Source organism: Boleophthalmus pectinirostris, unplaced genomic scaffold, assembly GCF_026225935.1.
Source record: "Boleophthalmus pectinirostris isolate CB_2022bp ecotype Guang Dong unplaced genomic scaffold, ASM2622593v1 HiC_scaffold_2, whole genome shotgun sequence".
In the NCBI taxonomy this organism is placed as follows: Eukaryota; Metazoa; Chordata; class Actinopteri; order Gobiiformes; family Gobiidae; genus Boleophthalmus; species Boleophthalmus pectinirostris.
In genome coordinates this window covers 22,784,738-22,796,226 of record NW_026571152.1, presented here as the reverse complement: position 1 = coordinate 22,796,226, position 11,489 = coordinate 22,784,738, and the positions used below count along the sequence as shown (strand labels likewise).

General features: G+C 37.1%; 2 protein-coding genes across 2 annotated transcripts; one reads left to right on the top strand and one right to left on the bottom strand.

The window, feature by feature from the left end:
• The first annotated feature begins 170 nt into the window (after window positions 1-170).
• dnm1l (dynamin 1-like) lies at window positions 171-8,621 on the top strand. The gene is given in 22 exon segments (XM_055155549.1): window positions 171-330; window positions 708-932; window positions 1,029-1,426; window positions 3,637-3,781; window positions 3,927-3,956; window positions 4,462-4,508; window positions 4,867-4,938; window positions 5,005-5,091; window positions 5,178-5,340; window positions 5,413-5,533; window positions 5,624-5,755; window positions 5,843-6,049; window positions 6,164-6,284; window positions 6,363-6,378; window positions 6,381-6,517; window positions 6,593-6,682; window positions 6,770-6,862; window positions 6,951-7,004; window positions 7,507-7,659; window positions 7,820-7,929; window positions 8,008-8,167; window positions 8,257-8,621. Coding segments are annotated over 22 exon segments (2,631 nt in total). The 5' UTR covers window positions 171-317; the 3' UTR covers window positions 8,314-8,621.
• Window positions 8,622-8,729: 108 nt separating this feature from the next.
• Window positions 8,730-10,664, bottom strand: tnnt2d (troponin T2d, cardiac). Its single transcript, XM_020935176.2, has 9 exons — window positions 10,584-10,664; window positions 10,446-10,503; window positions 10,236-10,352; window positions 10,066-10,143; window positions 9,494-9,586; window positions 9,305-9,417; window positions 9,141-9,231; window positions 9,029-9,066; window positions 8,730-8,952 (listed from the first exon to the last, which is right to left on the bottom strand). The coding sequence occupies exons 2-9, from the start codon at window positions 10,497-10,499 to the stop codon at window positions 8,907-8,909; spliced, it is 630 nt and encodes a 209-aa protein (XP_020790835.2). The 5' UTR covers window positions 10,500-10,503; window positions 10,584-10,664; the 3' UTR covers window positions 8,730-8,906.
• Between the last annotated feature and the right edge of the window lie 825 nt (window positions 10,665-11,489).

Sequence of the window (11,489 nt, the reverse complement as noted above, 5' to 3'; positions counted from 1 at the left end):
TTCAGCGGGGTGCTTTTAGGGCAAGGGTAGAACTTGAACCACGCTTTGCCAAAACTTTACAAAGACAGAATGTAGAAGGGGCTGTGGTTGATCAGGAAAGGGGAAAAAAGCTTTATAGGGTTTGATGTTATGTTTGTATTGTCCGCCAGAGGGCGAGATATTCTACGCCGCAGTTGAGATGATTTTCATCACCACTAAACTAATCGAAGAAGAAACGATGCTCCGTTGTCGACACATTTCAGACTTTTACCCAGATAAACTATAAAAGTATCATGAATCTTGGCTTTTGAGTGTCAAATGTATAGTCAGGAGAAGAAATGCTCTGTAAAGGTAAGTTTGTATAATACACATATTTTCTCGCGCATCGTTTATCATAGCTATTCGTTGTCAAAGCCACTGGGTTCAAAAAATAGTAATAACGTATAACCATTTTGAAAAATAAATACTGGTGTTCTAGTGAAAACATTTCACTTTAATGTGTTATTTCTGCCTTCTTAACTGTACTAGTAAACATTAAATCTAAAAAACAAGTTGGTGAAATAAGGTATATAGCTATTTTAATGTGCCTTCATGATGAATCACATGAAATATTGCCTGATTTATTCGCATCCTTTTTTCAACTATTGTTTAATCTTGTCGAATGTTTAGTTGGCATTGATGGTCTTTGCTTTATAGCAAACTGAATGAAAAGTGTCCCTGTTTTACAGAGAAGACCATGGCGACTGCACAGTCCGCTGTAACGTTTGCAGTGTGCATCCTCGTGATAACAGAACTCATACTGGCTAAGAAAGACTACTATGACATACTGGGCGTGCCAAAGGATGCCTCTGAGAGACAGATAAAAAAGGCTTTCCACAAGCTTGCCATGAAATATCACCCAGATAAAAACAAGAGCCCAGATGCAGAGGCAAAATTCAGGGAAATTGCAGAAGGTACAGTTGTCTCTAAATTGTTGCGATATTAATATATGTTGATACTTGTACTTAATATAATTGTATGTATATTTTTATGTTTCAATCTTTGACCAGCTTATGAAACATTATCAGATGGCTCCAAAAGAAGAGAATATGACCAATTTGGCTCTGCATACTACTCTGAAGAATCCCAAAGTCGGCAAAGATCAACCTCTCATGAACCTTTCAGTTTTAACTTCGATGACATGTTCAAGGACTTTGATATCTACAGCCAGAACAGACACGCAAGACACAGAAGGCATTTTGATGAGCACTCCCGCTCCCATAAAGAGAGCCACAGCAGGCACAAGAGACACTTTCAAGGAGGATTTGGAGGAGGTGTATTTGATGATGTGTTTGAAGACATGGAGAAGATGTTCACATTTGAAAGACATAATAAACAAACTGAAAACCAATTTCATGGAACATCAAAACAGCATTGTAGAACAGTGACACAGCGAAGAGGAAATATGGTAACTACATATACAGACTGTACTTCATCTTGAAATTCTACAGAAAAAATAACTCCAATATTAGATTGCTAGAAAATATTATTTTGTTAGTTACCTATGTTGTTTTTGCCAAGACTAAAATACTGTTGCTGTAAATATTATATCTTATATTTACACCAGCAGGTTTGTCTTTTTTTTTTATATATCAGTAAACTGAAGTTTCAAACCACATTGCTTTTAGGCTCTAAGTTACTGTATGTTTCAGGTCATTTCAAACTAAAACTGATTGTAAATATTTTGACAGTATTTCCTAGTTCACTTTTAAATGTGCATTCTTACTGAAGTCTCTGTGTGTTTTGTAGTGATCACAATAGAGAGGAACAAAACCAACTTTTGTTGTAACAACTGCGAGCAGTGTCATCACTCTCTTGGTTTTGTTGATTTAATTAAGGATTTAAATTGTTGTAATTTTGAAACTAATGCCCTATGAGGCTCATCGGTCTTATGATGACATTATAAAATACTTTCACTCTGAATGTAATGTTCTATACTAATTTGTAGATATAAAATATTCTGTATGAAATACAGTAAACCTATTTGATACATTTTGAAATGTTCAAAAAATATTTTTGATTGAATGTACTGACACAATCTAACATAGATCTTTGTTTTTGTTTTTTATTTGTTTGTTGGTTGTTTGTTTTAGTTTTTGAAAACTCCTGAACCGCTATATTCCCAGACAAAAAAACTATGTTTTAAACTTAAAACTTAGCTTTGGTTACCTCAAACCTGATTTGCTGTGTAAATCAGAGTATTGATATGAGCTGGTTCTGCACTTTTATTTTTATTGCCTTAACAATGGTTTATGAACAATGTTTTCTTTATTAAATGCTAAATCAATGTGGTTGGTAAAGAACTTGTCATAAATCTATGTATTATTATATTTATAATAGCCTCGAGTTTAAATTGATGAGATAATCATGTTCAGTTTTCATCCAGAGTTGGTACAACTTTTAGTATCTAAATATTTTGCTCCGTTCCTTGGTTACTGTTGCGAGGGGTTTTGGTAAATTACAGGAAATGTAGTTTATAAAACACAAGGTCTTCTAGCAGAAACCGTGTGTGGACTTGTGCAAGACTCATTTTCCCGTGATGCAACTTTAAGCGTCAGCGTACGCAGTTCGTCGATCCCATGCGCCGATCTAAAGTGAAGCCAACAGCAGCAGCTTGTTTAGCCGTGGAGCTTCTGAATGACTTTGTACTGTGAGCCGCGGGGATAAGAGTTGTTTTTTGACAGACGGGCGAACTTAAATTAGCTCATGGAGGCCCTCATTCCCGTCATCAACAAACTACAAGATGTTTTCAACACAGTCGGCGCGGATATTATCCAGTTACCACAGATAGTTGTTGTAGGAAACCAGGTGAGAGAGAAATGTCACTTGACTCAAGGCTAGCAAGTGATTAGCTTGCACCAAGTTATTTTTTCTCCTCCCTCTGATTTAGTATCGCTTTTGTTTTCTCTTTTGTACAGCGTTTGTTCATTTTTGACCAATTATTTAACCACAAAATAATACTTTGCCATATACTCTGTACAACTAAGTTTGGATGGGTATGTCTTTGTCAAGACAAACTGAACCCAAAGATGTAACCAATTCAGTGTACAAATGTAAAGGTTTCTGGTTTTGGTTCGTTTGACCTACTTTAAGTTAAGTTTACTTTAGTTACTCTACTTGCGTTACCGACTTTCTTGGAACAGCTACTGCAATTGGTTAAGCTCTGCATTTGTAGCAATATAACTATTCACCCAATAGTTAATCTTTTACTAAAGATAGATATACAGTGTACCATTAAACCGTAATTAATCAAGAGTTCAGACTTCACTTCTAGCCTGTGTTGTGTATTACCGTCAGGGTAATAGGATGGGACTGCTCTGGACTATTTGGCAAGTGTCTAGGGCTTCACAGTATGAGACCTGGCACGTTCAGTGAATTTAGGCGGAATACTAGTTGCAGTATGTTGTCGTACTGGAGAATTGCCTTCTGTGAAGATATAGTCTATGGTGGTAGATTCAAGAGGTAACAAACTGGCTTCTAATTTTTAGTGAAGTATGTAACAACCCAGGATTTGTTATGATACTGTGTTCATTTTATATAATTTGCTCATAGTAGAATTCAAATGCAGTCTATTTTAAGTACTTGTGTTTAATGTCCAGTTACACCTTTTTTCCACAGAGCAGTGGAAAGAGCTCTGTTTTGGAGAGTTTGGTTGGGAGGGACATCCTACCCCGAGGCACTGGTATTGTCACACGGCGCCCCCTCATTCTACAACTGGTGCACATTGATTCAGATGACCGCAGGAAAACCAGTGAAGAAAATGGTAAAATAACTACTACTGATTATTACTTTCTCAGTAGATTTTACTACTGGTGCCTATTATTGTGTGAAAGGACTTACCTTAGAGATGTGCTTCTTATAGTTCACCTAACAGTTTTATCTTTTGTCATCTCTCTCTTCAACAACAGAATCAAAGAAACATGGACGATGTTACAAAGGTCTCCTATTCTCAAACCTATAAAAGTTGTTCATATACTACTATATTATTCTTTTTGTTAGCTTAAGCTTCCTTTTCATATTTTTTGGTTCCTGCACACTTTGCTTGCTTCATTGAACTATAGAGTAAAATTGGAGAGAATATTGTGATTTGGAAAAGTTTTGCAGCATTATACATTTTGCTGTAATCTTTTAAAAAGTCAACAACCATGGCTATGAGAAAAATTCAGATTTTTTACAAATACTATATAGCTTAGCAAGGAAGTAAATTGGTGCACATTTATTCAGTTTTTTTTTTTTTTTTTTTGCTTACATTTTAGTTTTCCCTGGTTGTCCTTTTCACTCCAAAACTCCCCAACTGTACATCTCTGGGGAGCTTTGTTTCCTGTCAAGGGCAACACAAACACATGAAACTTTATTACATTGAATATTCATTGTAAAACTGACTGACTGAAAAGCTACATCTTTCTACAATTAACCAATCACTATTTACATGTGTTGTTACAGGTATTGATGGGGAAGAATGGGGCAAATTTTTACACACTAAGAATAAGGTACTTATTTTTATTCAGGTTTTCTGTTTAAAAATACAGCTCTAAAAATGTGTATCTTTCTTGGTTATCTCCAAGAATTATTGACTGAAGAACATTTGTGCATCTGCTACTTGTTTTCAACAGCATATGTGTGTTGCATGTAACAAGATATGACACAGACCCCTGGGGCTAAAAATATTTATAATGCTGTGAGGTGAATGTCCTCTAAGGCAGTGGGACATGTAACCTCAAGTAGTCATTATGTATACTGTGAACAATAGGATTATTTTGTTATTATTTTTTATATAATTTAGTTTCTGATTTGTCATTTTTTACAATGGTTATCAATATTGTGTAAGAATTGTTCCTTTCTTCTTAGATCTACACAAACTTTGATGAAATTCGACAAGAAATTGAATCAGAAACAGAAAGAGTATCCGGTATTAACAAGGTATGTCTTTTGAGGACTGCCATACACCCATTATTGATGGTATAGTAAATGTTCCTTTTACTTCAGGGCATTAGTGATGAACCCATTCACTTGAAAATCTTCTCACCACATGTTGTGAACCTTACATTAGTGGACCTCCCTGGTATTACTAAGGTACAACAAATCTATTTACATTAACTTAAATATTCATGTTTCAATCATACATTTCTTCAAGCTTCATACATATTTGTTATAAACAGGTTCCTGTGGGAGACCAGCCCAAAGACATTGAGATTCAGATCAAAGATTTGATCTTTAAATACATTTCAAACCCAAACTCTATCATTCTAGCGGTGACAGCGGCCAATACCGACATGGCAACATCTGAGGCCTTAAAAGTGGCTCGAGAGGTGGATCCTGATGGTAATGTGTGTGTATTTTCACTTTTCTGTTGTTTATTTATTCCAGATGTTTTTGGGTTTGTTTTTTTTTTAGGCAGGAGGACATTAGCTGTGGTCACAAAGCTGGATTTGATGGATGCAGGGACAGATGCCATGGATGTCTTGATGGGCCGTGTCATCCCTGTTAAACTTGGGATAATTGGAGTAGTTAATAGGTACCACAATGTTGTTTTACATTTGGGAAATCAGAGTAAAGATGGATACAGTACTAGTATATCTAACCCACAATGTTACTGTCCCATTAGGAGTCAGCTGGATATCAATCAAAAAAAGGCAGTAGCAGATTCAATCCATGATGAATATGCCTTTCTACAAAAGAAGTACCCATCCCTTGCAAACAGAAATGGAACCAAATATCTGGCCCGCACGTTGAACAGGTTTGGTGTGCAAACCACACAATGCTGTGCTATTCACCTCAGATTTCTAAGTATAAACACTGAGCAACACTGTTTACTTTGCTACAGGTTACTCATGCACCACATCCGAGACTGCCTCCCTGAGCTGAAGACCAGGATCAATGTGTTGGCAGCCCAGTACCAGTCCCTGCTAAACGGCTATGGTGAACCTGTAGAAGACAAGAGCGCTACACTGCTGCAGCTCATTACGAAGTTTGCTGCAGAGTACTGCAACACAATAGAGGGCACAGCCAAGTACATCGAGACTGCTGAACTGTAAGTTATTCTGCTGTAATAATATCCAAGCACCACATAGGGGTGCTCTTTATCAAAACTACAACAACATTTGGTCCCAACTGTTCACTGTATTTGGGCACCGATGTGTTTCAGATGTGGTGGAGCAAGAATCTGTTACATTTTCCATGAGACATTTGGTCGAACATTAGAGTCTGTCGATCCACTGGGCGGCTTAACGACAATTGATGTACTCACAGCAATCAGAAATGCAACTGTATGTTTATGTTAATTTCTTATTTATAGTCCTTCTTGAAATGTGTATCAGAAACTTAAGAGCCCTGTGTTTTGGCAGGGCCCAAGACCTGCTTTATTGTGCCCGAGGTCTCATTCGAGCTACTTGTGAAGAGGCAGATCAAGCGCCTGGAGGAGCCCAGTCTGCGCTGTGTGGAGCTGGTGCATGAGGAGATGCAGCGGATCATACAGCACTGCAGCATCTACAGCACACAGGTCCCATCCAAACCACATCTCAAGTCTTCAGTGTAATGGCAGAGAATGTTGTATAAATTATGTTTATTCCTACAGGAGTTGCTGAGGTTTCCAAAGCTTCATGATGCCATTGTGGAGGTGGTCACATCACTCCTTAGAAAGAGGCTACCTGTCACCAACGAAATGGTTGGAAATTCTGCTTTACTTGACTTAACTGTATCAAGATTAAATAAAGAAATATGATGCCTTTTGCCTAACCAGTGTTCTGTTTAGGTTCACAATTTAGTTGGTATTGAGTTGGCGTACATCAACACTAAACATCCAGATTTTGCTGATGCCTGTGGACTCATGAACAACAATATTGAAGTAAGAATCAAACGCAACCTAAATAAAACAACTCACAATATATAGCCTGTCTAACTCTACAAACAGAACTTTTTCCATGATTTTGTAGGAGCAAAGACGTAATAGAATGAGAGAACTGCCTTCTGCTGTGCCCAGAGACAAGGTAAAGTCTGTCATATTTTCTTCCACATTTGATGTCACGTCATTATTTGACCACTGATCTTTTCCTCCTGCTGTATTTTCAACTTGCATATGTCTGTGCCATCCCTCCATGTTTTCTATGGTGTTCTCTGTTGTAGTCTCTTAAAAGCCCTGGTGGGCAGTCAGTCTCTCCCACTGAGCCTCCAGACAGTGAGGCCTATAAGGTTTGTGCTGTCTGCGTAATCCCTGCTCACGCCTGAAGCATGACAATTAATTTTTCTTTTTTTTTAAAGCACATGTTGCATGAAAATGTTGAGACTGAAGAGTTTGGTGTCATGGGCATTTCAGTAATTTATCAGAATAATGGAAATATATCTCCTAATACTCCCATGTTACCCAAATCTCATTTTTGTTGCCGTTGTTTGACACTGGAATTCCAACACAAATATGGCTTTACTGTATACTCTTTACTGTGTATTCTCACACCTTGCATGTTCATGGAAATGCATTTTTCTTTCAAACAGGCAGTAGCAGGTAGTTCTCAGAGCAGCTCTGTGAGTGAACAGGGCGATGGGAACTCGGGCGGCTGGAGGGGGATGTTAAAGAGAGAAGAAGGAACCACTGCTCCACTTCTTGCAAGTCCACAGAAGGGCCATGCTGTCAACCTGCTAGACGTGGTACAAACATTAGCACTTTTATCTCTCTCTTCATTCATTTACTTTAATTGTTTTGCTTTAGTATATCTGAAAATACTAGATAGTGGTCATGTTTTATCATACATTTAGAGAGGATTTAAATAAAATGGTCCTGATGTGAATACTGTATTTTTATTGGCAGCCTGTTCCTGTATCCAGAAAATTGTCTGCCCGAGAACAAAGAGACTGTGAAGTGATTGAGCGCCTCATCAAATCATACTTCCTTATTGTGCGCAAAAACATTCAGGACAGGTAAAGACGTACTCTATTTATATTTATACCCTAATACAAAATATCACTGATTGTATATTCCTTTGTTGTTGATGCCAGTGTCCCAAAGGCAGTGATGCACTTCCTGGTGAACCACGTGAAAGACTGTCTGCAGAGTGAGCTGGTGGGACAGCTGTACAAAACAGCTCTGCTCAACGACTTGCTCACAGAGTCTGAGGACATGGCCCAGAGACGCAGTGAGGCTGCAGACATGCTCAAGGTTTGTTTACTACACTCAGCTGTAGATGTAAACAAGCAAAACATATAACCATAATGTAAAATGAACTCACAGTTATTCCTTCTATTTAGGCGTTGCAGAAAGCCAGCCAGGTGATTGCAGAGATAAGAGAAACACATCTTTGGTGAAGCTGGAGTTGTATATTTAGCTTCACAACAAATGGACATATGCTATTAAAAACAATCCATCATTACATACCTGCTGTGTCTCAAATTTGCAAATCACAATGCAGAAACCTCCAATGCACTGCTGTCCACAATGTATTATAATGTAGTTTTAATGTACAGTAAACACCAGCCAGTCAATCCTCTTCCCATTGTTCATTTTTATAAGCAATAATTACATAACGCAATAAATAGATAATGCTATTCATATCTACATGAAGCTATGCTGGATTATGTTTTTATTGTACATCTAAATAAAGTAAGAAAAACAATCTCTTTGCATCAGTTATCCAGTCTAAATAACATTAAATCAAATGCTTTTTCATATTAACTGTGACAACCTAAAATTCAAACTCATGTGATTAATGACTACCATGCACTTTTACACTGTTGCGCAGACTTTGATTCTTTATTTATATACGTTTTACATAAGATAGATGTGATTGATAGTCAGATCATACTTGTTGTTACCATAGCTACACACAAACATGGAAAAACATAGTGTAACATAAAATCCAAGTGCTTTTGTCAGATTCTGCTACATTTTGTCCAGTTCTTCACCTCAAACGGCCGCTCATCTTCCCCTTACTGCGACCTTTGGCACTGTAAGAAAACACGAGAGAAATAAAACAAAAACATAATTATATATTTTGTATCTTTTTAGTGTCTGTTTACTTGCCTCTGGTGATCTTGGACACGTGCCAGTAACAGGTTGATCTGCAAAAACATTCAAGAAGGAGCCTCACAATTGGTTTATTAAAACACATTGCTGTTTATTTCCAACTCCTTACGTCGTATTTCTGCCTTTTCAGTGTTTCTGTCAGGTCAAACTTCTCCGCCTCAAGACCCATCAGCCACTGCCATAGTTCATTGGCTTTTTCCCTAAAACATAAAACCACAGTGTTAAACCCACTTCAGCTTTCACATTGTAATAAGTAGTGCGTATCTCTGTTACTTGAGTTTGTCTTCATTCAAATGATCTATGTTGAGTGGCTTCCTGCGCTCAGCCAAGATTTTCTTTTTCTTCTCTCTCTCAGTCTGTTTCTTGCCACCTTTTCTGTTGTCAGCCTGTTTTTAAGGAACCTGGGTCAGTGGACAGCAGGTGACCCAATGCAAAGGTTGGTCATACAATTAAAAAAAATACCTTTGGTCCCATGGTGGTTAGGACTTTCTTTTTCTTAGCGTCGTCATCCTGTTTCTTGCGATGTTCCTCTTGCTCTTTGCGCTCCTTCTCTTCCTGCAAATTATAATGAATCCATGTTTGTTACTTAGGTATTACTTAAAGGTGCTCTATTTAATTTTTCTAGGGTGGGGTCCATCACCTGCTTATCTACATGGACTGGAATAGTTATTGCTTTGCCAAGAATGTTCCACAGTTGAACATCATCTATCTATCACTATCTATCTATCATTACTATTCAATGTTTTTAGTGCTTTAAAATGCCTTGAGAATTTTTGCTTGCCTCTCTGCAGATTTGATCTGTAATGTAATGCCACACTGGAATGTTCCAGGCAAAGGAATAACATTCCCATGGAGACATCTTCAAGTGGCAAAACACTGATGGGGAGTATTATTTAAATGTAGTCAGCTACATGATATTTTTATTGAAACTACTGCTTAATAGTTGGCATAAACTGTCTATACTGCAGCTACATACTACTCAGGTGTTTTAAAGAATACAGTTTCTATCATATTTGGTATGGACATTATTTTACCGCTATTCTGGCCTGTCTCTCCTTCTCCTTCTCAGCTCGAACCCTCTGCTGATCTGCTCTCTCTGTACGGCGCTTCTCCTACAGAAACATAATACAAAAACATAATAACATGAAGCAGGAAAGATAAAAAATTGTTTTACTTTTGTTTTTTGAATGGCTGAAGCTATTACAATTCTGTTGACAAGGGCAATAAGCTCCTCCTCCTCTTTCTTCCTCTGGACGAAGTGAGCCTCGATTAGAGACTGCAGCTCAGACAGGTCCTTCTCCTGGCGCTTTCTGTGGATGTCCTGTAACAAGAATTTGGGAGGAAAACATTTATAGATGCTTCTTCATAAATAAACTTTGAAACAAGAACTTCAGGATAGAGACTTTCAACTTACATCAAAATCCACTTTCTCCCCATCTGGGATCTTGGGCACTGAGATGTTTGTCATAAACCTGTAGACAGACTATTGTTAGGGATTCTTTTTTTTCCTAGTGCCATCTAATGTGTTAATATATTGTAAATGACAACATACTTTGGCTTGGGTTTTGAGTCATCTGGAAAAAATACAGTTCACATAAATAATAAATAAATAAACATATGGTCATATGAAATTATATAATGGCAGTGGTTTTAATTGGAGGTGATTTTTTCTTACCCTCTCCCTCCCTGTAATGGAAAAATAAGTAATTAGATTGTGATATAATTCACTAATATAGTAATATAATACACCTGTAACTATGTCAAAGGAGTTACTTACTGAAGCTCCTCTTCGACTTCTTCTGTGTCAGACATGTTGTTTTGAATGGACTCTGCAAAATGGTTTCATATCAGTCTAATTATAACACTAGGATTAATAGAAATGCCAGATACAGTTACACCATTTACACAATGTGTAACAGGGACCTTTATTGACCTCTTAGAAAAGATAACATTCATACATTTAAATACATTTTTAACATACATGTGCTTAATATTATATTTTGCAATATTTTTTATGTTGATTACACTGGATTTATTAATTATTGATGGCACAAATTATTTAATGTCATTAGATGCTGATCTCACTGAACCACCCAAAATGTACACATTAACAATATACAACTGTGCATGACTTGCATCTCTACTAAACCAGTGGAAAGATGAGATTTGAGATCCAGCAAAAATTACTAACTATGAAATTACTCACAAGAATAACTTCCAATATCCTACTCAAAACACATCTTATTGAAGCACTTAAATATAATAATAATTATAATTAATTAATTAAGATACAGTTACGGTTGTCACCAGTTTGGTGACAGGTAATACATCTTAGAGATTACTTCAAACACTGCACACTAAAGACTTTTAATCAAGTAATTTTCTCAGTGATGAGTAGCAATTTAAAATCTGGTCCTTACCTGTCCGACTGAGCTCAGAGTGGTGTCAGCTCCTTGAA